This window comes from Apus apus, chromosome 9, assembly GCF_020740795.1.
Source record: "Apus apus isolate bApuApu2 chromosome 9, bApuApu2.pri.cur, whole genome shotgun sequence".
NCBI classification, from domain to species: Eukaryota; Metazoa; Chordata; class Aves; order Apodiformes; family Apodidae; genus Apus; species Apus apus.
In genome coordinates, this window is record NC_067290.1 from 18,133,520 (window position 1) to 18,160,200 (window position 26,681).

Here is a 26,681-nt window from a genome sequence, read left to right on the forward strand (position 1 = left end):
GCTGGGGTAGAGAAGTTATTTAAGAGAAGCTTTGTTCTAGGAAAGGTCTGCTCTCCACTCTTCTGAAGGTTGCAAAGGTAAGCTAGTATTTTGGTTCCTTTAACTGCATTTTAATAGCTCTTTTAAAATAATAATAATAACCTTGAGGAGGAGGACATAGGCTAACCTATTATCTGAATTTCTATTGTTGGTGCAGCTGCAGACAGGCCTTAGCACTGCTCTTTTCAACCCAGTATCCACCACTTGCTTTGAAACCTTCTCTTGTCCTCTGCCAACTCTTTTCTCACCACAGCTCTTTCCATGTTGAAGAGATTTTTTTTTTTACTGATTCATCCTGGTGGTTTTGGGGAGGATATGGTTAAGGCTGAAGCGAGCATATTGCTGTTTGAGCAAACTAATGGAGTTTCAGTTAATAGAGATGAGTAATATTAGGAAGGTGCATGTGTTACAGAGGGCTTGAGGCAAAGTTGTGGTAGCAGAGCTGCAAGGTAAGATGGCTAGTAACTGAAATTGTTAATGGTGTCCATATCTCAATGATGAACCAAGTGGTCAGAAGAAAAATGGCAGCTAAATTCACTATGGTTTTAATGCTATCTCATGCACTGGGGTTATTTGAGTTTGGTTTTGGTTTTCCCCCCTCAAGAGATTTGGGCAACCTGTATCTTCGTTTCTCTGGTCATCTGTGGAGCAGCTCTGCTCACCTTGTGCTTCTGGCCATGACCATAGCTCAGCTCTGCTCAGGCTTAAGAAGTGACTCGGCCCCTTCCTCCCACACTCTGGCTGCAGGATTCCTAACATTAAAATCCATCTTGGGCTCTGCTGGGTGCCCTGAACAATGAGGCTTGTCCTAAAAGGTTGGTTTGTTAACCCACATTGCTGCTTTTTCCTCCTGCTGACCAGGTAGAGGGAGGGAGGCTTGTGGAGGTTCTCTCTGCCTGACCACAGCCTTCACAAAAACCCAGAACTTTCTTTGTAAGGTCTGCTTATTTCAACAAAGGTTTTCACAATAGTAGAAAACTTTGTACAGTGTTCCTGTAAATATAAAACCTTAAATACCCCTATTAGTGTTATGTAGTCCCTTGAGGGTCAAACAGATCTAAAATGGTCTTGATTTCAGACGTCATGCATTTTTTTAAATAACTTTTGGGGTTTCTCTGTGATGCAGTTGCCAGTGGAGACCATTAATTGCCCAACTTGTGGATCATTTCCTGCATGATAAAATCAACTCAAGGGGTCAGAGAAAGCAGCTTGCAGTACGGGAATGCTTGCTATGGGTGCCAAGTTCATCTCTCAGCCATTTGTGGTCCAGGAACCGGGTCATTATGCTGGGACGTTACAGCATTTCTTAGAAGTGTGGCCAGGTCAGAGGTCTTCTGTTGTCACGCTGGTGCCTGGAAGAGGTTAGTACAGCTACTGGCACTATCAGCCTCTTAGGCAGCCCTCTGAGAAGGTGGAGCAGGCTGTGTTTCTGCTGCAGGCAGCCCATCCGCTCTTGGCATCAGCCCTGTGCTCTGCCAGGCTCCCCTTGGCTGCAGGAGCAGCCGGGATGTCCTTGCGGGAGGACGGACAGACGGACACCTCTGCACACCGGGCTGCCTCCCTGCGCAGGCCTCGGGGGGAGACTGGGACACCACCCAGCTCTATATCGGGATTTTACCTCACATTAACCCCCGCAGATGTGCCAGCTCACGTACGCCTGGAATAACAGCTGGCATCAATGCTTGGCTATCTTATTGACAACTTATTTTTGTGGGTGTGCGTGTTAAATTAGCGCTTCCCTTTCCTTCCAGCAACAGCCACCACATGTCCCTCGGTCCTGCCCAAGTGCTGAGGGGGGACGAGTCCGCACCTGGCCAGCTCTGTCAGGAGAGAGATCCCAGCCTCTGCTGGGGCTCACCTGCCCTCCTCTGCTGGGGCTCACCTGCCCTCCTCTGCTGGGGCTCACCTGCCCTCCTCTGCTGGGCTCCCCTCTTGCCTCACCCGAGGACTCTGTGTCCAGAAAGAAGTGACAAGAGGCTGCCTGGACTTCGCCGTCCACCGGGAGCTGTGGTGAGAAGGGATCATCCCCAGAGCAGGAGCGGCCGCGGGGCTCCCAGGCGCGCACAAGGGTGGCAGGGGGAGGCAAAGTGACGAACGGGGAAAGCAGCTCCTCCTCGGGCATAGAAGGAGGCCTGGCACCTCCGTGCACACACGGATACAAGATCCGAGGGCGAGGAAAGAGCCGTCGCCATCAGCCTGAGCGGGCAGGGAGGCGCAAACGCCCCCGGAGGCGCTGGGGCCGCCCCGCTGCCGCTGCCCGGGCCTGCCAGGGAGCGGGGCTGCGGCGGGAGCCGCTCCGAGCCGCCCGCCGCGCCCCTCAGGGCCGCCCCGCCCCGCGTCCCGCCCCGCGGCGGGAGGGAGGAGGAGGACGGGCTGTCGGGGCCGCGCACGGGGACGGCCCGGGCGCCATGTTGGAGGGTTGGTGAGCCCGGGGTCTCGGTGTGTGCGCAGCGGCTGGAGGCCGTTTGCCGCGCGGGGCGGGGGGCCCGGAGGAGGGGAGCAGCGCGGGGAGACGCCCAGGCGGATCATGGACGTGGAGCGGCTGCAGGAGGCTCTGAAAGGTGGTGGCAGGGCTTGCCGCGGAGAGCGGGGGGTTGGGTGGAGAGCGGGGTCCCCACGCTGAAGGGGAGGCGGGGGGCGAAGGGTAAGGGGGGGGTCTCCCTGGCAGCTGAGACCCTTCAGGGGGAAGGGAGCTCCGGGCGGAGGGCGGCAGCTGCTCGCTCTCCGCCGGGGCTGAAGGTCGCGGTCCCCGTGCTGTGGGGAGGGGGCGGCTGGCGTGGGAGGCAGGAGAGCCCCAGGAAGATGGGGAGAGGCCCGGGGATGCCCTGCGGGAAGGGGGGAGGTCAGCCCCTCGTCCCCGCTGCCCTCGCCTTCCCCCGGGCTGCGTGAGGGCGAGCGGGGTGAGCGGCCCCGCCGCTCCCCTCCTGCAGGCCCGGGGCTGCCCGCGCCGGCCGTGCCCTCTGCTCTCCCCGCGTCCTGCCTGCCTTCCCTCGCTCGGCTCTCGCCCCTGCCTTTCCTTTTTCTCCATCCCCCGTCCGTTTCTATCCCAGCTTGCGCTGCTGGCTGCAGCCTGGGGAAATCGGCCTCTTTCTGCCTTGCAGCTGCTCAGGAGAAGTTGCAAATCAACTTTTGCTGCTCAGATGCATGTAGTTTCTCCACGCGAAAATACCGAGTGTTTCACAGGGCTGGGAAGCCGGTGGAACCCTTGGGAACCACTGAAGCCTTGTGAAAGCTTGAAAACACTTCTGTGGGAACTGTAGTGGTCGTTAAAGCAAATAAATCGCTAATTACGTTTTTTTTTGTTGTTGTTCCATCCTATCTTCTTTTACCGCTCTTTGTGTCATTCTCACACCAACAGATTTTGAGAAGAGAGGAAAGAAGGAAGTGTGTCCAATACTGGATCAGTTTCTTTGTCATGTTGCTAAGACTGGAGAGACGATGTAAGTGCGACTTTTTTGGTGATCTTCAGCTGTAGCTTAGAACATTCACGCATTTCAAGTCACTGACATACTGCCTGGATTCTCTTTTTGTCTGCAGGTTGCTTCCACGAGCTAAATAAGCTTGCCTCAGTTCCCTTTTAATTTTCGTTGGATCAGTTCTATCTGCTGGTGGTTAATTTTATCTAACAGGGAGACTTTTTGTACAGGCTTTGCTCGCGTCCTGTTGATCCTGCTCGGTGCAGTAAACCTGTTGCTCTTTGTGTGTTTTGGGTGACGTTCGGGTTGTTTTGAATGGGGAGTTTATCTCACTGTTGTAAAGGCTGCTGCGGAGTGTTGTAGTATCTGTTCCGTACAGTATCTGATGGTGTTACTTGCGTCAGGAGATGAACGGCCCGCTGGGCTTTGTGCGCGGCGCGGTGACTGCGCCTGGGCGCGCTGCTGAAGAAGGGAGCGTCACGTAGGTGCTTTCTGCGGAGGAGGCGAATGGGAGCTCCTCCGAATTTGCATAATAGCTCGTTTTCCAGGTCGCACAGGAGCTGGGAGCGTGTTTCCCAGGCCGGCCTGGCGGGTTCCCGTCCCCAGGTGCGGTGGAGCTGCGGGGAGCCGCGCCGCACGCTGCCTGGCGGGGCTGAGCGCTGCCTGCGCGGGGCCGCTTCCTGGCGACCACTATTTGGCAGGAAGGGGAGAGGCTTCCCTGGGTGCGTTGCTGTGGAATTGCTCACTTTCTGGCTCCCAGGCTGCCTCCTTGTTTTTGAGGCCTAGTGCCAGACTACGGGCTTCAGCGAGGGGACCCGTGCTTGTGCGGGTGTTTTGTTAGCAACCGGTGATCGCAGGGGCTTTGTTTGGGTGCCTAGAATCCCTCTAACGTGTAAGAGGTTTGTAGGTTTTGGTGTTAGGGTTTTTTTGGCAGCTGCTTGAATTAGTGGTTTTGAAAGAAAAGCAAGTTCTTGAAATGTACTTTGCTCTTTGAATAGAAGGCTTTGGCTCAGCAAAAAAATGCAGCTGTAATTCTTAATGTTTTGGTGTACTACTTATTTTAGTGTGGGCTTACTGTGCTGTGTTTTGTTTGTGTAATATATTTAAAAATATTTTCCTGTTCCAAAATATTTTTTGGGCTGCTGCTTTTTTTTGTTTGTTTCTGCCACTGTTATATATATTCCAAAGTAATTTTAAGATTGTATAGGGGCAGGTTCTTGGGAAAATTCTTCCCTTTGTGAAGCTTGGAGAATTATTAAACTCCTGGTTTTATTTCCATTTGGGAAATCCTAGATTTTTTAAAATATTATGAGTATTAGAAACTATTGCTTAAACCCGAACTGGAATCTACCATCTAGACCCTGGCCTTCTATGTTTCTAGGGTTTTATTTAGCTTTTTTTCAGTCCATGGGTTTTTTCAGCATTCCTGAAGCTTTTAGTTGCATTAAATTGTTATTTTAAAAGTGTTGGATATAAACTTCAGAAGTATCTAATATACTCTGGAAACAGATATGGGAATATTGTTCCATAATGTTTCATTTGTTTCCCATTATCTACCAGAGCATGTATTTCTTAATGAAATAAGTTTTCTGTTTTCACTGATGTGTTATGTGTCAAAGTATTTGGAAGAAATGAATACAAATTAAAGTCTAACAGCAAACATTCATGTAAAGATAGGTGATATGTGTTGTAAGAACTTAATGTATTTTTAAGCTAGTTCAGTTTGACCACTGTAAAAGTGTTCTTGAATACACAAACCTAGCACATACATGTTAATTCAGAATGACCTAAATATTCTTTATTTCCAATTGTGCAAAAGTAAATGCAATAGAAGTCTAAGCCAGTAATGAATATATTGCCTTGGAATTAAAAGATTAATTTTGAAATACTAGTTCATAGAGAATTTTTTTTTAGGATTTTTATGAAGTTAAGAGCTCAGTTTGGAAAAAAGGGTGTAGAAGTCAGGGGTAATTACACGAACAGTTTGCAACTGGTTTATTGAAAAACAATGGATCTTCTTCAGTCACAGCCTGTTCCTAAAGTAACAAACAAAAAGTAACCCTGAGAACCAGGGCAAATAAGGACAAATGAAATGTGAAGTATTTTTGCTTTGTGTTACTCTTTTTTTCTGGAGAGTTACACAGTGTTCGTGGGATTCTTTCAGCTTTTTAACTTTATGTTAAATACTGATTTTTAGATGATACACTGCAATCTACATCCTGGGTTAAATGTAAAGTGTTCTCACCACCCACACCCTATACCATTTCTGGACGTAGTTGCAGTAGATCTTGCAAACAATTAGTAAATTTAGTCTGAAAGGGTGCTAGTGAAGTAAATTAAAATTACTTTTAAGGTTGCCATCAAAGCCTGATCGTGGCATCCATAGGTTATTTAACAGATTGAAAACCTGGGCTCATGTAAGGGGTGCCTCCCTGCCCCAGATTGTTTCAATCTGCTTATTCATCTGAGTGAGTTATGAACAGGTAGATGCAGGTTTAGCCTGAGCTGTAATTTTACTAATATTTTTGTTTGCAGCAGTCTTGGCTAACGCAGCCCCGGTGTCACTGTTTCACTTGTGCTTGTTCAACTGTTTACGTAGCTGCGTGGTAACACAGAGCAGGAAGCTGCTCGCAGTTGTAAGTAGCTCCCTGTGGCAGTACTTGTTTTCAACAAGGTTCAGTCCATTGATCCGGCTGGGTTTGTCCGTGGTAACTGGGACGTCAAACCCCAGCGCAGCTGAGGGGGCGGTGTAGGGGAGGAACAAAAGGTGAAAGTTGTGTAAGCCAGCACTGCAGCTATGATAAGGCTCTTCGGAGTGTGTCTCTACTGTAAATGTCTTTTTCATTTACAAGAAGGTCTGGAATAAAAATGTTGCTAAATTTGGTTACATTATCAGTGTAAACTTTGTGGTTTTGTCAGTACCTTGCAGTAAAAGCCTGATCGTGCAATGCTGTGTGTTAATCTATTTGAAGTTTAAGCTAACTTCTTGTGCAAAGTTAACCATTGACTAAATTGTTTGGGAGAATATGGCCTGCATTTACAAAAGCCAGTCTAAACTTCCTCTATTAGAGGTGAGCAGAAGCAGAAGTTTACTCGCTTGGCTACTTGGAAATATTTTTGTTTCTTAATGGTTGCTATGGTAAGACTTTAGCCTTAGGTGAAACATAAAGTTTATAGTTCAGCCTTTTTTAGTCTGTGTTGAGTCTTAGGACTTTTTTTCTTTTCAGATGAGTGATGTCCTCCTTAATTGGCTTGACTTTTTACTAAGATATTAGCATAGAATTTCCTTAGTGAGACCAAGTATAGTCAGGGAAGATCATTATAACCTCCTTTTCTCTAGTTTGTAAAAGAACAGTGTGACTTTCAAAATTGATTAAAAGTGAAGAGAGATGAAATTTGTTAATAATTTACTGTATCTGAAAGTCTTATTTTAAAAATGTTATATGTTTTTGTACTTGTTTTTGGCACAAGAAATCCACTTATTTTTTCTGAAGTAGAAGCAGCGTTAAGAGACACTATGGAAGTCACAGCACTGCAGTAGTAGAAGTGAAATGCAAAAGTGAAATATTTGTTTTGTTTTTTCAAAGAATGCTTGAAGAATGGGTATGAAGGTCACTTACTAATTGTGATCTTGTGTTTTATATTAAAAATACTTTAACTGATAAGAAATTCTCTTAGATTTAAAAACTGTTTCTAAGCCACTCACCAAGAAAATCCAAGTTGTTGGACTGGAAAGAAAAACTAGAATTTTCCTTTGGTTCTAAAGTTGAAAATTAAACTTAAAAATCAAAAGCAATGAAAAATTTTGTCAATTTTCTTTGCATTTCCCCCACTCCTGCCCTGGGGCACGCAGCCTATAGAGCACAGTTTTAATGGCTTACTATTGTGGAAAGTATAATACAGATGCTTACTGACAGTGAAGGAATCCAGAAATAAGTAGTGAAGTACCAAAATCTGGAGAAATACAGTACACAGGCAGAAGTGATAAACTGTAAAACAGCTCTAGGCTTAAGTGGAGAACACTGACCTGGCCAGGATGTATTGTTCCCCTGAATGCAGTATAAACTGCCATTAAAATAAGTTCTGTTTGTTTCTTTGTGTAGTCAAATTCTTTCCTCAGTGTTTCCCTGGAAGATCTGAAATACTAATTTGCACTGTGCCTAAGCTTGAGGATGGAAGTTGTTTCCTCACCAGTTTCCTTAAGGACTGACATCAGTGCTTCTCTGCATGGTTTATTGAGTCAAGGTGAATTAATGTAATTGTACAGCAAATCTGAACATCTACAGTATCATAATAGAATAAAGTAAATTGGAAAGGGCTTCTGGAGGTCATCCAGTCAGACCCTGTATTTGAGGGGAGCTAATCCCTGAGTTGGTTTAGGTTGCTTAGGACTTTGTGCATGTGTTCAGAAACCTCCACTGATGGCAATTCCGTAGCCTTTTGACTCCCACTTTCACTATTTAACCACACGCACTGGGAAGAATGTTTCCCTTGCAGCAATTTGAAGTTTCCCCTTGGGCAGCCTGGGACCACTGCCTCTTTCTTCCCCCTCATTTGTGCACCTCTGAAGGGAATCTGTCTTCATCTTGCCTGTACAAAATTGCCCCTTCAGTACTTGAAGATGGCAGTCAGATTCCTCCACGGTAGCCTTCTGTTCTCTGAAGATGACATGCTGCTGCCTTAGCTTCCTGCCCAGGTTGTGTGCTGCAGCTTTGTAAACCATCTTGGTGGCCTTCTGCTCATCTTCCTTTTTCTGCTCCCCTTTGCACTGGCTGATGCCAAACCAGTCATGGTATTGTGGTTATGGACTTGTAAGGGCCAGGTGGAGGGGTGTCATCACTCTCTGATGCTGCAAATGCCACCTGGTGTGCAGGCAGCCTTTGGCACAGCAAGGGTTCTGACAGATCTGCCCATCTACCAGCACAGGGCTTGGCCCCAGCGTTGACCATGAGCAACATGGTTTGTAACTGAGTCTGTAGCTTTCCAGCTTGACCACAAAGATGCTACAGGAGACTGTGTTGTGTGTCTTGCTGCTGCCTGCTCCTCCCTCATGGGCAGCCAGTCAGGTAGATCAGGCATGATTTGCTGTGGGTAAATTATATAACCCTAAATGTAAGTTACATAACTGTAGTTCTATCAAAGATAATAGCAAAAAGCATTTTTCACCCCTTCTACTGTCTCCTGTGCCCTATGTAGCAGTGAATGATATCGTTTTTTTTTTCTTACTACATTTTTTGAATACTCTTTTGGATGAATTTAGCGTTTCTATTGTTTTGTTCCAGCAGTGAAACTGTTTGTCAGCTGTAGAGAAGTTAGGAGTGGAGATGTGGTACCAAAGAACATGTATGAGAATAAGCCCTGGTTCTCAGCTTTAGTGTTCTAATGATGTATTGTGAACTCTTTGTCACAAATCTGTAGGTCTTTGTAGCCATATGCCCTTCAGGTTAGTTCACATGCTTAAGTTTAAGTCTACTTTTTTTCTATAAAGTATGTTTTCTGTTTTTATTCAGTTAGCAGTTTTGTTGCTTGACATCTGTACGATAATATTTTTTTACTAGTTTGAAAATTTTTATTTTATTTGGTGGCAAATTGTTATCTGGAAATCTTTAAATCTGTTGGGGGAATGTAATTCCTTTTTTAAAAAAAATAAAACAATTCTCAAGCTCTTGCTATAATAAATGGGATCACATTTTCTGAAAAGCCTTTACGCCTTTGTTAGAATAGGTCTCTTCCATTTCCACGTTCTCAGTGAAGCAAGACATGTGAGTAAACTTCCTTGCATTGTTTCCTACTATTATTCCTCACTCTATTCCGCTAAGCAGCTGGAATTATTCCCCACTAATTCCCATTCCACTGGCACTGTGTTATGTCTTGTAATCTGCTCATGCCTCCGAAGGACAAGAATTTTGGTTGGACAGCCTGCTGATTTATCCTTAGCAAAGATAGTTTAGCTTCCTGGCTTTTTTAACCTATATTATAAGAAATAATGTATGTATCAAATGTACAGTTTCAGTACTTCAGAGGGATCAATGGTGATAGAGATTAAATCACTTGCTCCTTAAGGAAACACTACTGTGCTTTATCTTAAGTGCTGCCACTTCATATCTGTTGGGAGTAGGGTTTACAGTATAAAGGTCAAACTTCAACAAGCATTATAAAATGTGCATGATGAACTGATCCTAATCAACTTTAAACTCTCTGTAGAATTCACATGTAAGGAAAGACAAAAGGCAAGCTTCTCATAGCAATGCTATTACACTTTTCAGTGTAGTTGGGCTATTTTAACTGCCAATGTTAACTGTATGTGCATGCAGACTGATTTGTAACTGTGTCTTCCCTCTTGCTGTGTCCAGTCTGTTCTCAGAAGTGCACTCCCTGCTCGTCCCTTTGCAGGCAGCTTGTTGTTACCTTGCACAGAAGACCACCCTGCCGTTTATTCAGTAGCAGTTAATACAGTTGCATATGCTTCTGATGATCATCTTTAGTATCCTACTGTTGACTCTTCAAGCTCAGCTCTCTTGCATTGCATAATCTGATTTGTTCTCCTGCTCGGAGTTTGTCAGTTCTTACCTTTACTTCTTAGTAATGTTTCTTCACAGCTGCAGTGACTGCCTCAGTATAACCTTTATCTTTTCCAGTGAGCCTCAAGTCTCCTGTCCTATTGTGGCCTTGCTTGGTACTATTTCTTCTGAAGTGCTTTCCCAGACAGGGTATTTTTCCACTTCATATTACACTTTACAGTAGCAAGAATTTTCTTCTGTTTTGACCTTGTAGTTGATGAGCCTTGCTCCTTATTCCTCTCTGCAGTTTTTGGGAAAGTTTGTGCGTGATGGCACACGTTAGGGGGAAGGAATAAGGCAATGTTGCATGCAGAAGAGAGGATACAGAACAGTCTGTCTTGAGGAGTAGTGAGTTCTCAGGTTTATGGATAGGCTGGACTACTTGAAGACAGTCACAGGACTTCCATGAGGGCTACTGATCCAAAAGCAGTTGCACAGGGTGCATTTTCCTTTATCTGGTTTACCAGCTTTATTGGTCAGTATAGTAAAGATTTGATAGTATTAGCTCAATGTGATCTACTGCTCTTCTGAGGTAACCCGTGGATCTCTATGCACATGGTAATGTAACAGTGATAGCTACACTTACCAGATGAGTTACAGCATTTCTTTTGTTCTCTGGTCAGTTTTTGCTTTTAAATTAAAGCAAAAGGGACTTGAGTTAGTTTGATTGAGATAACTATATTAAGAAATGTACTTGCTCAAAACTGAGTCCTAGTTCAGTTTTTCTCTTCTGTGTAACAGCTGTATTCTGTTGGAGTCAGCTGAATATTTATCAAGAGAGATCAGAATTAGTCCCTTGGTGATTACAGATAGTACTTTAATGTCTTCATCAGCTGTCTGTTTCCATAACTAAGTCTTAATCTTTGTTATTCCTGGCAATAGCAGTAGTAATTTGCAAGTAGTAGAGAGGTGAATGCTCATAGTACTGAGGTAGATGTAGTTCTAATGTATTCCAGTTTCTGTGGTTCTGGAATGAGCTCATCATCCTCACAAGAAGGAGGGCAAAGACTTAATTTAGGCTGACAACAATCAGCGAGTGAAAATGGAAAAATACCTTCTGTGCTTGTGGGAAATACCAGTTTTTCCTCTTTTGGGCTCTTCAATATATTTTTAATTAAAGTGAAAGGCAACATGAGGTCAGCTCCTACTGATGATAAAATGTGAGAGTGTTTTAATTTTAAATGAGTTACCAGGTGAAAGCGAACAGGAAGCTCCCCCAGGAAGTGTGCTTGCCAGCATGTTTTCCTAAAAGGAATATACCATTTACAGCAAAGCACAGCGATCCAGTAAATTCACTGTGCTGGATCACCTAGAGTTGAATATTTATTACTCATTCAGAAACACCAGTTAAGAATCTAGCACTTGCTTATGGTTTTAATCTGATGTTAGGTTGAAAGGTTTGTCTGCTTGCCAGAAGCATTTAAGAAACTAGTCTGTGTTAATGCACAGGGGATTTCACTGTGTAAATCTGTTGTTGTAGTTTGGAATTTCCCCTGTTAATCTGCACTGTGTGGATGGTGAAAATAGCAACAGTGCAAAATAACGACACTGAAACTAATTGCATCAGAATAATAAGTATTAAAATAAAGCACGGGAAGTAAAAAAATTTAAAATTCAAAGAATATTTGAAGCAAGAGTGGAGTTAAGTAAGGTCTGTTCTTTTATCTGGTACATGAGAGCAGCTGCTTAAAGGAACAGCTTTGCGCCCTTCTAGTCACATCACCCATCTTACTCTTCTTTATCTGTAGCATTAATTTTGTGGTTAGATTAGTGATCTGCTTCACCTCCCTGTGTGTGGGATCACAGGAATGCGTGGGAGCGGCAGAGCAGGCTCGCCCCTTTGTGTGGAGAGCAGCTATAAAGCAAAGTAGGTGGTGGGCAGTGCCCGCCCTGCCCGCGCTGCAGTGAGGTCCCAGCTCAGCCACAGCGCGGCTCAGCTCCCGCTTATGGGAACTTCAGCATTGCCAGCTTTCTCACCCAGAATTTTTTAGAGGTATCTTCTGACAAAATTGAAAGCCATTTCTCTACCACTCAGCATTCCTCTTAAAGACATAATATTTAGTGTTTGTATAATAGAAATAGTAATTCCTGTACAAAAACTACAATGTCACATGGGAACGGTTGGGGGTTTTTTTTGGTATGAAAATGCTGGAGACTGTGCTTTCCAGGCAGTTAAAAAGATGCTAACTTGTGCAGCCCCTTCTCTTTAACTGTGCACTTCGAGGTATACTTGTTTATATCTAATTGGCAGATCTGAAATTAGGGTGTACTAAGTAAGGTAAAGAATAAAATGAAAAAAAATAGAGGGACAAGGCTCTCTTTACTGTTTCCATCCAAAAGAACAGAAGTAATGGAGGAAGGACATGAGTGAGGAAGAGAGTGGCCTCAGTCCCCCTCTCCAATGGACTGTTCTGCTGCACAGCTTTAGCTACTGACTCTGCTGGAGAGGACCTCTTCAGGTGTGCTTTGGTTGCTGTGCTGCTGCCAGGGAGTTGGGACAGTCCTTTCCAGGCTCCCCCCACTGACTCCCAGGTGCTGCCTCTTCTGCAGCCAGACAGAAAGAGCCACCTGGGGCTTCTTGTGGCTGCGGCTAAGCTCTGTGCTCGCAGAAATGGGCCTTTGGCTTGAGAAATGGCATATTCTATCTAGTTCAAAATGTTCCTGTTTGGATACATCTTGCATTGAGGCTGTGGCAGAGCACGCTGAAAAGTTTGCCACCTTGTACAGGGATTTGAATTGGATACATGATTGCTATTTGCACCTAATTTTCAGTGTCTTGACTTTTCAAATAGTTTTGGAGATTCCACTGATAGACCAGAATAGAAAAGGCATTAACTCGTTTTGGATGAAACTTCAATTTTGCTTCTGGCAGCCTGGGAAAATTACTGTATGTTAGAGTCTATCTTCATCTTCTATGAGCTCTAGAGCAAGGCACTAAAGAGAAGAGACAGTTATTAAAGTTGGCAAGTTATTTCACTTAAACACCTGTTTCCTACTAGCAAGTTTCTGTGGGAGTGTAAACTCAGTTAACAGTAATTGGGGAGGAGGGGGAAGCTAATATATGTGACTCATATATCTTGTTACATGTTAAGTGAATCCCTCTGAGATTGTCCTCTGGTTCTTTCCTTTTGTGTTCTGAGGACTTTGCCTTAAAATCAGTTTAGCTGAACATGAAGTGCCTGCCTCCTAAATACACTATTTTGTACTTTTTTATTTTTTTCTTTTTGCTTGTCAGAGAGCTAATAATAGAAGGGTGGAGAGAAGGCTTCTTTCTTTTACCAAGTTCTGATGTTTCTTTTATGGCCGGTGGAATGAGCAGAATCAGTAGTAGATCTATTACTTTGTTTTCCCTTTAGATTTATGTTTGTGGCATATAGCATTTCTTCAAAACAGGTGGCATCCTCTTAAAATTTAAACCAAGTAATTTTGTAATGAACTTAAGCACTGTGAAATCTGAAGTCAGACATCCCACCAGGACTCCTGGGACTCTTCATGTTTTAAGTACATAGCTAGGTCTCTAGAAGCTTAACATCCCCTTAATATAATGTTTTTCTTAATTAAACCTGTAGTCTGTGAAACAATTCCAGAAAGATTTATTAAATAATTGCAGTACCTTCATTTCAGGAGGTAGCCTTATTTCAGACATTCTGAATTCTTCTTCCTGTTCTTCAGCTAATTTTAGGTTTAGTCCTGCTTACCTTCCATGGTCTTACTGAAGTTTGAAACTTAAAATCCTGAGAAGTTTGTGTAAAGTGTGTAAGCCTTCGGGTGTGTACTACCTTAGGGTTATGTCTGATATTTTAATGCAGTTGCTAGGAAAGGGGATGGGTGACTTACCCTTATTTTCTGCACTTGAGGAGACCTGCATTCCAATCCATATTTAATGATGTACAAGTCACGTAACAATGTTTGGGATCACTGTGTTGTAGGAAGGCCTTCCGATGTAGTACTAAAAACACAGAGCTGTATTGCTTGTTTAGCATGGGACAGTAGAGAAAGCATTGTTTGTGTGAAGGAAGTAGAAATATTGCAATAACAGCTTTGTCTTCTTTCTTGTTCTAATTCTCTCAAAGCTAATGGTTTCCTCTGATTCTCCAGACTTTCTGGTTCTTAAGTTGCCTTTCACTCTTCTGTTATTTGTGTTTTAATGTTTGTCAAGTCTTTAAAAAATTTTTTTCTGAATGTATTTTTATAGATTTTTTTTCTTAAAGTAGCTGTTAAAGAGCTCTCAAAAAACTGTCCAAATTCACAAGTTAGTGTAGTGGACAGGAAAAACATGGTTTAGAAGACAAGTGTTTTTAGAAAAGGCTGATTATGTAGCATGCTGAGTGGGAAGAGCAAGTACTTACAAACAGGCCTGCTCAAAAGAAAGCATGAATAGTATTTTCTCCATGGAATTTCTTCAATTTGGTTTATTTACAGAGCTTGAAGTGTTTGTCAGTTATCTTCCAGTGTATAAAACTTAATGGGGCTGTACATAAAGCTGTGTGAAGAGTTTTTTCTTCACTTCCAGTTCGCTCTTCATTTAACTACAGAAGATATTGATCAAATTTCACTCATTTTCAGTGTCTCCTGTTTTGTAACAAAGCACCTAAAGCAGTGTCTTGCATCCTAATGCTAGAGCTATTACCAGGGAACTTGTGATACATGTGGAAGATTTCTTTTCTTGAAAAGATTCACCATTTTTTTCTCTCTTCTCACTACTGTTGTTGGGCTAAGAGACCAGTTGGTCTATGTATGCTGATAACATAGTATTTCTGGAGGTGTAGATGTAGCTTTTTCTGCTGATTAGGAAGATATGCCCTTTTTAATCTCCATTTTGGTGTATTGGCGTAACAGTTTTACCCATAATTTATGGACTCTGTTTTTTTTCTATGGAGGAGATGCAAGTGAGTTTCAGGAATTTAAACTAGCTGATACCGACTTGAACATGTCATTTGCATAGACTAGTAGAACCAGAAAGGTAACTCTTCTCTTGACACTCACTTTTGATCACTTCCACTGAAGTAAATGAAATTAAGAAGATCTTTCTGTCCCTGCAGAATTATTTTTTCTCAGAAGTGAGTTCATTATTTTAACAATTTCTCTTTCCAGATACATAGCCAGATATTTTTCAGCATTGTAGATTATCATCTTTCATGAAGAATTTTAAAATAGTGGTCAGACTTTGCAGTACATTGTCACAAGTGTAAATAAGTTTCTTTAAAAACTACGCATAATTAAGGTTGCTTGAAATAAGATTCTTTTTATATAAATCCTTTATAATTCCACTTATTAATTATGTTTCTTTTCTGAGGACTTGTTCAGAGTTAGCTTAAACTTGAGTCATAGTATGCAGCTGTCCATGGTTGTAGGTGCTGCTATTGCTGATAAAGGGACTGGACTGGCTTTGAGGGAAAAGGAAGCAACTGTGGTTCTGGGTGAAAGCAGAAGATGCAGAAACCTCCATTCTAGAGCTACTCACTCTTGGTTTTGAAGTATTTTCTTCCTTCTGTAGGACGTATGTGTAGTTCTGCCCTCCTCCTAGCAGACAGAACGGTAAGTGGGTGAGGTAAGAAAGGGGAAGAGGGAATGCTGCTTACTGGGTTGGTAGGAAAGGCAGGAAGGATGTATCATACACATAGTGTGCAGAAGTTGGAGATCCTTCATCCTAGGATAATGATAGAAGAGTCAGACCTAAAAGAAACAAGAGACTTGCATTGCAGCCTCCAGAAACCTTCCTCCTTCCACTGTGCTGCTGAATCTCGCCTACACAGTAGGCCTTCCAATACTTGAATGGGGCCTATAGGAGAGCTGGGGAGGGGTTTTTTATCATAGAAGATAGTGATAGGACAAGGGGTGATGGTTTTAAACAGAGGGGAGATGTAGGTTAGATATTAGAAAGAAATTCTTCCCTATAAGGGTGGTGAAGAACTGGAATGGGTTGCCCAGGGAGGTTGTTGATGCCCCATCCCTGGAGGTTTTTAAGGCCAGGTTGGATGAGGTTTTGTGCAACCTGATCTAGTGGTAGGGTTCCCTGCTCATGGCAGGGGGCTTGGAACTTGATGATCTTTAAGGTCCCTTCCAACCTTAATGATTCTGTGGTTCTATGACTACACAGTTGAAGAGTCTGGAGCTGACTCAAGTTGTTTTTGGTGCAAGTAGTGTTTCCAGCTGGGTGCCTGGAGTTCTCCTGTGACTTACTGGGATAAAGCTGTTCATTGGAAACCAGTTGAATAGGTTGAAAGTGCTTCAAGACCATCATCTAAATGGGAGCATGTTTTAATATTTAAATTACATTCAGGAGATGGTGCTCCTGAAGGACAGGACAATTCTGTGACTTCAAAGCAGTTGTTTATGTTACAAACTACAGTTACATCTCTGATTGCAGTGTGAATGTGCCACTTCTAACCAGTTAGCTTTCATGCTGATAGTAGTGCAGCTGCAGCAGCAGGGAACTCAGCAATGTTGAAAAAACCTTGAGAAAGAGAGTAAATGTGTAAACAGTGAGACTGTCCTGAGCTGCTGCTGCTGCTCTGGTGTCACACTGTTTCTAGCAAAAGCTTGCTTGGTTGATTTAAAGCTGGTATTGCTATATCTGGCTTTAGCTGTAGTAAGGCTTGTGACTGCAGGATGAGTTTATCCTTCAACTCTGCTCCTGTTTGTAAGCTGAACTGTGTGACCTGGGTGGCAGTCATTTATCAAGTCTTTTGAAACACAGAATGAAATATGCTTTTTATGCCAGTATTCCAGATGCAGGTTCCTAGCCTTTTCATGAAAGAGGAAATGCTAATTAAAATACTTGAGTTTAACGCAAGTGACAGTTTCCTAGATTACTTTGTAGGAGCAAAATGTTACATGTTTTCTGCAGCTTCAGCATTGTGGGTGCTGCTTTCTGGCAGTCAATTGACACTTGAAAACTTTTAAGTTCTTGGTTTATTGTGGCAACACAACATTGATGGGTTAATAGTCTATGAAAAGATAAATGTTGCTACTTATCAAGAAATAAAAATTAAAAGAAGGAACAACTCAAGTTTTAGAGTGTGAAAAAATAGGTTGTCAAAGCATGTTTATAATAATAGTGGAAATCCTTTTCTATGAGGCAGGTAAAACGCTTGGGATACTCAGTAGGGAGTAATCCAATGCTGGCATGGGGTTATTTACTGGCTCTTTTCTGTCTGTGTTTTCTGATGGGTTTCTGTATTGAATCTGTGATTTGTTATGAAAGCTTTGCTCTCGTGGTGGTAGCACTGCAGAATTAGATAGCTTTTAAATTCAACATTTGTAGTAATAATGCTTAATATTGCACATTGAAAACACTAGTGTTCTAATTGCAGCATAATCCAATGAGACCGAATGATGCTGTTGAATACATCCATGCCATTCCCTTCTGGAACCTTGTTTCTTTTTTTATGTTTTTGTTTCTGGTTTTATTATTATTATTCACCAAGTCCTGCATTCTCCACTGAAGTGAGGTACTTTATGAGAAGCAAAGGAGAAGGGAGGTTTGCTTTCCTCTTAGAATTTCCTTCCATTCTTGCAAATTTATCACTCTTGTTAAAAGGTGAGGGTTTCATGTTTGTAAAAAATGTGAGATTTTTTTTTCTCCTTTTCATCTCATATTTATTTGAGACTAAGAAAATAAAGGCAAAGATAACACGGCACTGTTTTTCTGTTGAAAGTAGGTTTAATATGACTTTATTGACCTGTGGTTTTATATTTGGTATTAGTAGTGCTTGAGCATAGCATGCAGGACACAAATCATCACTTTGCTGGGGAGTCACCATGTGTAGTTCCCAGCATAAATAGTGGTATCAGCCTGACAGGAGGTCAGATGTTATGTGGGGCTCAAAATAGCCAGGGCTGTTTAAGCTAGCACTGTTACTAAAGACAGCCTGTAGAAATACAGCCTGTGGCTAAATAGGATTTCTTTCAGCAGGAGCTGAAGGGCTGTCCAGGGGTTCAGCTTTTATGCTTGTTTGATTTAAGCCTGTTCACTCCAGATTGTGTGTTGTAGATAAATATAATTGTCTCTCTTTATTGTTGGTTTCTTACTCTCCCAGTTTCTTCTTCTCCACTAGCGTCTCCATTCTGTAGCTGTGAAAGCTTCTGCATCAGCATTAATAGAATAAAATGGATTAGTAACTGAACTAAATCAGTTGCTTTCAAGTTGCTTCCTATGCTGCTAAGAACTGCGCTAGCCAGAGGAGGCCCAGGACTACTCCTGTGACTGTTGCATGGGTGATTTGTGTTAGAAGGGCTTTCTCAGCAGTTTCCCCCTTTGTCATTGTACGCAGTGTGATAGAGACCTGTTTTCTTGAAAATGTCAATATATAGAATTCCATAAATGCTAACTTTTTTTAAGTTGTAAGGCAGAAGGTAATTTGGGAAGATCTTATTATATTGCTTATGGTTGTGGAAGTCAAAGTTTTTTGCTCAAGTGCTCATCAGCAAGTGCTAACTGATACAAAATATATTTACCTTTCTGAGAAAAAGAGGTACTATTAAATGTTTTTATGGTGCTGGTATACTGATCAGTTGGTTACAAAAGGCCTTTCAGTAAGGTTTTGTAACAGATATAATTGCTGTATGGTTTCCAGGCTTGAGCATCCTCCCTTTTCCTGCCCCCCCCCTTTTTTTTTCTTCTTTTTTTTGTTATTCCCTCCTGCTCTAGTGATTTTAGCAAAAACTTCAGGTGGCATGTAGGCTTACTGGTAAATTGTATGGAATGCATACATCTTTCACATTTAGGTTTGAATTGTAAGTGCGTATTGGTTCTTTAAGGAAATGGCTTACCCTGTTGTTAATGGCAGTTGGTTTGTGTAATATTGTTCTACTGTAATTATTTACATAGTTACCATGCTTTAAATTCAGGACCAAAAATAATTGTGCATTGCTTGCCTCATTTATCTCAGGACTGACATACCAGCATTAATAATGTTTTGCACACAAAGTTTTTCTTTTCCTCTGTTTTTCTGTGATTTTAGTGGTGACTTGCATATGTCCTAATTCTTGTGTTTTATGCAGGGTTCAGTGGTCTCAGTTTAAAGGCTATTTTATTTTCAAACTGGAGAAAGTAATGGATGACTTCAGAACCTCAGCTCCTGAACCAAGAGGGCCCCCCAATCCAAATGTGGAATATATTCCCTTTGAAGAGATGAAAGAGAGAATCCTGAAAATTGTCACTGGATTTAATGGGTATGTATTATTTGTATTCTAAAATCAGGATAACAAAAATATTTTCCCAGTTTTTGAACTTTGTGCTATCTACCTGTGACTGTTCATTTTGCAACCTCCAACAGATGAGCAGAAGCAAATACATACTTTGAGAATACAATAGTTGCAGAACTTTCACTCTATTATTCTGTCTTTGAAAATTATCCTGTGGCTTATCAGTCATTTCAGTTTTTACAATAAATAGCTATTTTTAAGTAATACAATACAATGAAGCATGGTATTACTGTGTGCATTTAACAGGTAAAATAAAGTGAGATTTCTTTCAGTATATTTTGAAATACCTAATTGAAAGAGGTCTTTCGTGTTAATTGCTTTGTGGCAGTTCAGTAGCTTTTGAAGAAGTAATGCTGTGATAAACATGGCATGGCTAGGAGGCAAAGGTGTACCTTGTTTTGAATTGTTATATTGTGCCAAATTCTAATTTACAGATCAAGTGGTATTTAACTAATTGAGAGACTGGGGGTATTCGATCTATTGCTGATGGTGTCTTAAAGTGTAAAGGTTTTGTAATTATGGAAGTTTTGTTTCCTTTAAAATAAAGCTCCTGATTATTTTTTTTATCTTTTATTTGGTGTGTCTTTTTTATAGCTTATGTAGTATTTTTCTTGTGTCTAAACTGGATTGCATACTTACCATATGCTGAGTCATCCTGCTTGTGGGTCTCAATGCATGCATAAGAGATACTTTTTCAGCATTTTTCTCAGCTTGTCAGTAAATGGGCATACTGTAAAGCTTGCCTCCCTGTTACCCTGAGGTTTCAGATTTGTAGGTGCTGCTAACATGTCCTTAGTCATATTTTGATGCTAGGTTAATAATTTTTAGTCATTGTTCCATACTACTTAGTTTATTTGCAATTCAAGTGTCTCTTAGAAGTCAGAACTCATCTTTTCCCCCACCCTCCAATTGCTCTTGTGCAGGATACTTTTAAGAATGTGAAATTCAGTTTGTTCTCAGCTACCCAGTATTTATGTGAGGCTACTCCACTGGAGGAATTTTAAAACAAACCTATCCTTTATGCCTGAGTCTGCCTCTCTCCCGCCTCCCCCAGCTTTTTGTTAATGCTTCCCTGCCCACAAAATCTGTAATGTTCTCTCATGGAGACAGCTCATGAATGGTGTGCTGTTATCTTCTGTTGTTCCAAAGTGAGCTAAACAAACCTCTGGGGTGCCAAGTCTGGAGCTTACTCTGTGGCTGTGCTGTTTTGATCTGTTGCTTGACTTCCTCATACTTTGAAGTGAACCACCCAGTCTTTGAGGAAGCAAACTGCATAAATTAGTTATCTTAAAATAATACAGTAGGTTGTTTCAGAATCTAGGATTGTAGAATAGGTAATTTAGTAAATCATACAGTGAGGATATGATTGTGAAAGCTGAATCATGAGGAGATCTGTCCTAAAATTAACAAGATCAGGTTTTGGTTTGTGCTATCTGATATATTCAGGCTCCTTATTTAGAGTTGTAGATGTCATTTCAGGGTGGAGAAGGAAGCTATTTGATGTGACCTTATTATTAGGATGATTTTATTGGTGTTTGTGTAAAAGATTTGAGGAAAAGAGCTCATTAAAACTACCTTTGTTTTTTCTACTTTTTTTTTTTTAAGTCAAGTAAAAAATTAAGGATGACCCCTGTTTGGGGGTCTTTATAGATTAAGTGTCCTTTAAAGAAAGCACAAACAAGCTGTTTTAACTTTGCTGTATCTTGACATTTCGTAATATGCTTGCAGAGCCAGATTCTCATGCTATGCTTTACAGTTGCTTTGGAGTAGAAAGTTCTTAAAAAGACTTGCCATTTTCTTTCTTTTTGTTAGTGAAGCAGAAAGTTCCAAGGTAAGTGATTTGGGATCTCAGATGACAGAGGAGTCCTCATGGCATGAATAAAATAGACATAATCATAATCCAGATTTTCATTTATTTTTTGTTACAATTTAATATGGCTGTTAAAATGTTCCCAGATCCCTCTTGAATCCTGACACTATGATGCATTTTTGGTCTGTAATTAATTCTGAGCTTGTACTAGGAAGTGCAGTTTTGAACGTGTTTGTATAGAATTTTAAGTGGTTACCCTAAGTAGACTATTCATGCAGCTCATGTACTGTACTAATTAAATTTCTAAGCATTTAAGATCAACTTTCATACTGCTCACAAACTTTTATGTTGGTGTTCATGTATAGTTTCACAACAGTTTAAATTACTTTTATTTAAAATCATGTTTAACTATTTAAAAATAATTTTACAGAGAAGAATTCATAAGGTGAAGTTAACTTTGGGGTTTACCAACTAAAAACATGTAAAAATGTTGAACAAATTACATGCAGAGGAGGTGATAGTGTGACAGTTAGTGCCATCTGCTGCTCAATAAACGAAGTTCAGTTTACTGTGGAAAATTTTGGAGGGAAATGAACTGGTTTTGGTTTTTATTTAAACCTTTTATGTCTGAGAGTAAAAGAGGATGACAGTTTTTACTTCTGGATTAATTGATGGCTGCACAATTTCTTTAGTTATGTTATTCCCCAAGTAACCAGAACTGTATTGATGTTCACAAACTACTTCATGTCCTAGTACTCCAGGTGTCCAGATACAGCTTAATTCAAATCAGCTAGGCAGTGATTCTCCAGGATGTCTTGCAGATTTGGCTGATGAAAAATAATTCAAAATTCTATGTATTTTTGTTTCTCTTAACATGAGTTGTTTGTGAATGGACAGTCTGGTGTATTAAAAAAATTTAAAGTCTCTTTAGTTATGGGTTTTTCAACGCAAAATGGCCATCAATGAGAAAAGTTGGTACCATTAGTGCTGTACCTGTGTGGAACTGTTAACAGATGCAGTAAATTCTTGTGACTGAGTTAAAGATGGGAATTTCATTAAAAGAGGGTACCCAGAAGCTGAACGTCATGAAGAATTTGGGTTGACCAGAAGTTGCTCAACAGCAGCTCTCTTTGATACTAAGGAAGCTTTAGGAAAATTAATAATGACAGAACCACTGTCAAGCTTAAGAGCCTTCATGTAATAAACTGAATTAAGAGGGATCGCTTGTTCCTGGTTTGATCTGGTTTATTTTTATAAAGTATTTGGGATAGGGGAGGAGGTACTTCTGGGTCAAAATGGGGAGGTGAAATGTATTTTGCCTGTGTGCCAAAACACTTGTTTTCTGCCATTTTACTTACTTTTAAGCAATAACGTGTCAAAACAAATGTCGTAGTAGTACTATTGTCTCATAGCATTACTTAGGCTTCATCAGTTCTATTCTAACTCTCCACAGCAGATTGATGGAGATTAACTTCACCATCTTTCTATTCTTAGAAATCAAGTAAAGATAAGTTGGTTGTGGTGTTAATCAGGATGAATAGCCAGGGAAGCCATTAACTAGTCAGGTAAACGTGGTTATACCTCCTGTGTTTTTTCAGGTAGCTGTGAGGGAACTAGGGCTAAGGGTGGTTGTATTGCAGCCCACCTCCTTACTGCTTTCCAGTTAAGGGTTGTAACTGCCTCAGTAATGTGATACATTGGCAGTTCTGAAAAACATTAATTGTTGATACTTAGTCACTCTCTTTCTGATTACTACTTGCTTTTAGTTGAAGTGGAGTGTCATGTAGTATGATTAATCATACCCTTGCTGACCTGTTAGCACCAAACTAGTGTTAGATCTTTGCAACTTTAAGTTGTGGCTTTTTAGCTAATGAACTAAGTTTGAGAAATGTACTGTTTTAGCTAATGAAATGGGCTTAAGATACTGTGTACTCTTGGAAAATAAAGTTGAATTTACCAAAATTTACAGTACAGGGATATATACACACACGTGTAAGTCTGTATTGATATTGCTTTGGATTCGGTGTATCAGTCATGTTCCCAATCAAGAAATGGTTCTTAAGTATTGCATTGTATCAAATATTCTTCTTAGATGAATTTTTGCAATGTCTATGGCTTCAACTTCAAATAGCTAACTGTAAAAATGCATGAATCTTAATTTATTGAAATAACTTCTTTTCAAGTATTTTACTATTTTGTGGAAAGTCACAGGAGTTTGTTAAAATATGACAATGAATGCAATGAAAGTGTGACATCTCAGGTAACTGGTAAATGTATGTAAAGTATTGCTTGTCTGAAAGGTCAGTTTCTTATTTAAGTAGGGATGAAATTGAGTGTAGAATTGTCAGAAAACAAAATGTGTCAATATGATGTTTATGGGTTTATATATCTTACTGAGTTTATTTTTATTGAGCTGTTCCTTGATAGATGAGCATACTGTCCAGTTGTGGCAAACAGAGTATTTGTATCAGCTAAGGTATAATGGTTCTATTAATTCCAACATCTAATGCTTTTTCTGTAAATGTATTTTGTCAAACATGAAATAAACTATAAGTTGAGAATTTTTTAGTTCTAGTGTGTATGATTGAAAATTTGTTTGGAATTGCTTACCATTTCTGCTTTATATATCTGAATAATAAATACAGTCTTAAACTATTTTACTGTTCATGATCTCATTTCCTTTTTGTTGTTTTCATTAATTGAGTTGTGGGATGATGTATTTAGGGTTCTGCTTGAGGCTTTTGTGGTGGTGAGCACAAAAGACAGTGCTTTATTACCTCGGTGTATGAGATAAGGGAAAATAAGGCTTTGACTTACTACCCTATATTGCTAATGGTTAACAAATTTCAGCACTCTTCTGTCTTCTCAGTAAGGGGGAGGAAGCAGTAACATTATTGCCTCCTAACAGTCCTACTCATTAAAATAAAATTGTTATAAATCTATTTCATTGCAGCATCCCCTTCACTATTCAGCGACTCTGTGAGTTGCTGACAGATCCTAGGAGGAATTACACGGGAACAGACAAATTTCTAAGAGGTGTTGAAAAGGTATGTATGTTTCTGAGAGAACAAACTGGTGAACAGTCACAACTACCACATTAGTAACTTCGGAATTACTCCCAGAGGTCTGTTGGTTTCATTATGGCTCATAGCCATAGGATAGCTAATAGCTACTCTAAGCATATGAGTTTGTTTCATACCTTTGTAACATAGAAAATAAGTTTTAAAATATTTTAAGACAAATCTCAGGGCTGTAACTGCTGTATTTTCTAGTCACTGTTCAGTACTCAAACTGTAGTTTGTGGAGGGTGTAATATCACTTTTTATTTTTAGTCCCTTCCCCCCGGTGTTTTTTGTTTCAGTATTTAAATCCTCTTGTGTGGAGGACTGTGCTTTCATAAAATGATGGGGTGTTTTACAGCTTATGTCAGAATGCTGGATCTTTTGAAAGTAGGTAACAGACATTCAGGATGCTGTTCCACAGAGGATTTTCTTCATGGCAAAATGGGCTTGAGGGTTCCTGCTTAGACTATTGGATGAGAGAAAGGTGAACTTGTAAATGGATTGGTTTTCCCTGTTATCATGGATCTAGTCAGTTGTAATCTTGCAAGTTGAGGTGGGAAGGAGATGGTCAGGAATAAATGATGAGATAGTGATTTGACAGACCAGTTCCTTAGCCACAATGGGATCTGTGAAGCACACCTCGGGTTTTATGGAGAGCCCTCATTAAAGTTCATCAGGGTTAATTTAGCTGGCCTTGTGATAAAAAAAAACCCTGTATAATTGGATTATGTATTGATCAGAAGAGAAAAATTTGCCTAATTTTTAAGCTAGGTTTCTAGATGTTAAAATTGATTATCTTGCAGTGCCATTCAAGAGGGAGAGGTGGCTGAGCAAAACATAATTATTATCTCTCCCTTTTGTTTATCTGGGGCCAAAATAATTCAGCATTTTAAATATGGGTCTGCTAAAAATAGCTAGTAGTGTTGGCTCACTTTTGAATGCAGGACTCACATACAAATAGACCATTTCTCCAGCTATTCAGAAGTTTTTCAGCATTTCAGAACACTTTGCTTTCAAGAGATACTTAAGTTAGAAATTACAGGCACTTGAGTCTGGGGCTTAATGTGCTGGTCTCGTTATGACAGTAGCCTAGTTATGGAAATATTGACTTAATGTAATTATGGCCTGACCTTGTAAAGAAGGAGCAGAGATACTTTTTTGTATCTGCCATCTGTTAGTAGCTTTCAAAGAATTTTCTGTAGAGATATTTTAATAGATCCGACCAAAATTCTGTAACTCTTTTAAGTTTTGGGTTGTTGAGAGCTGAAGCTTCTGTTTCTGATCTCTTAATATATTGTTCGTGTTACAGAATGTCATGGTTGTCAGCTGTGTATATCCATCTTCAGAGTAAGTATCATCCTCTGGGTTTTTGAAATTTTAAACTTGTGTTAGAAGAGGGGGGAGTGTGCTCATCTTTATACATTTCTCTTGCTGGCAGTAGATGTATCCAAAAGACAGGCATGCAGAGTTTAGTTTTCATTATCAATAGTTCAGTCAGCAGTAGTGGTAGTGTTACCTGTAGTAGTTTTGAAATGAGCAACAGCTTTGGAATCCTCTACATGGTACCCTTCAGTATTATCCCTGACCACCAAGCTGCTAGTTTGTATTGTGGCTGGGACTGTTAAAACAGATACCTCTCTAACAGTTGCACTGCAAATTCATTTTCTAGCCTATATCCCTAGTATAATGTATAGGTAGTTTACCCCTTGAAGACTGGCAATGGGGGACTGTTTTAAGTTGGGGTGTGTATGGGGGTAATTCTGTGCAAACAAGCTTAAAGTAACTTAAAGTTTTTATTAATAACATTTTTTGTGGTCTTTTATTTTTAGGAAGAATAATTCCAATAGTTTAAATCGGATGAATGGTGTTATGTTCCCAGGAAATTCACCAGGGTACTCTGACAGGTAAGTTTAGTTTCAGCAGTTAACTTTTTCTGGATAAAAGAAATGTAGTTCTGGAAATAGCTGGTTCAGATCCCTTATTACTTATTCTGATGCCAAATAGGTTGACTCAAAAATGGGGTATGACATGGAATACTGGGGAAAGGAGGGTAGAGGAGGCATGAGTATAGATGGTAGGTTCTATTCTACTCTGGTTTTGGGGTTTTTTTGTGACCTCTTCATTTAGAACATCTTAAAATTTTGTCTTAAAGTGTTTTTTTAATGACAGCTTATGTGCTGTAGGCAAAAAAATTGTTTATTCAATTCAGTGAATTACCTGATCTGTTTTGGTAATGTTTTAAAACAAGTCCATAGCCGATTTCTGCCTATTAGGAACAAACTACTTTCCTAAAAGGATGGGTTAATTTTTTTTATTTTTTTAAAGATCTAATGTAAATGGTCCTGGAACTCCCAGACCAGTAAATCGACCGAAGGTTTCTCTGTCAAGCCCGATGACAACGAACGGCTTGCCAGACAGCACGGAACACAAAGAGTCAAGCTTGCAGCAAACAGAAGATAAAAAACACAGGTTTGTGAGGAGTGATTGTTCGGAGTTTTTATTACGCCCGTGTTTTTTCAGTTACATTAAAAAATAATTTAAAAGAGAATGGCCTTCTCAGGTATGCACGACGAAGTCTTGACAT

At 40.6% G+C, this 26,681-nt stretch overlaps 1 protein-coding gene across 1 annotated transcript in view; it reads left to right on the forward strand.

The window, feature by feature from the left end:
- The first annotated feature begins 2,435 nt into the window (after positions 1-2,435).
- The window catches only part of PPP4R2 (protein phosphatase 4 regulatory subunit 2), a 28,155-nt gene continuing 3,909 nt past the window's right edge, over positions 2,436-26,681 (forward strand). The window contains exons 1-7 of the mRNA XM_051627555.1: positions 2,436-2,600; positions 3,398-3,479; positions 19,022-19,192; positions 23,989-24,082; positions 25,407-25,444; positions 25,927-26,001; positions 26,423-26,566. Of these exons, the coding sequence (XP_051483515.1) occupies positions 2,567-2,600; positions 3,398-3,479; positions 19,022-19,192; positions 23,989-24,082; positions 25,407-25,444; positions 25,927-26,001; positions 26,423-26,566 (638 nt within the window). The 5' untranslated portion in view covers positions 2,436-2,566. The remainder of the gene's footprint in view (positions 2,601-3,397; positions 3,480-19,021; positions 19,193-23,988; positions 24,083-25,406; positions 25,445-25,926; positions 26,002-26,422; positions 26,567-26,681) is intronic.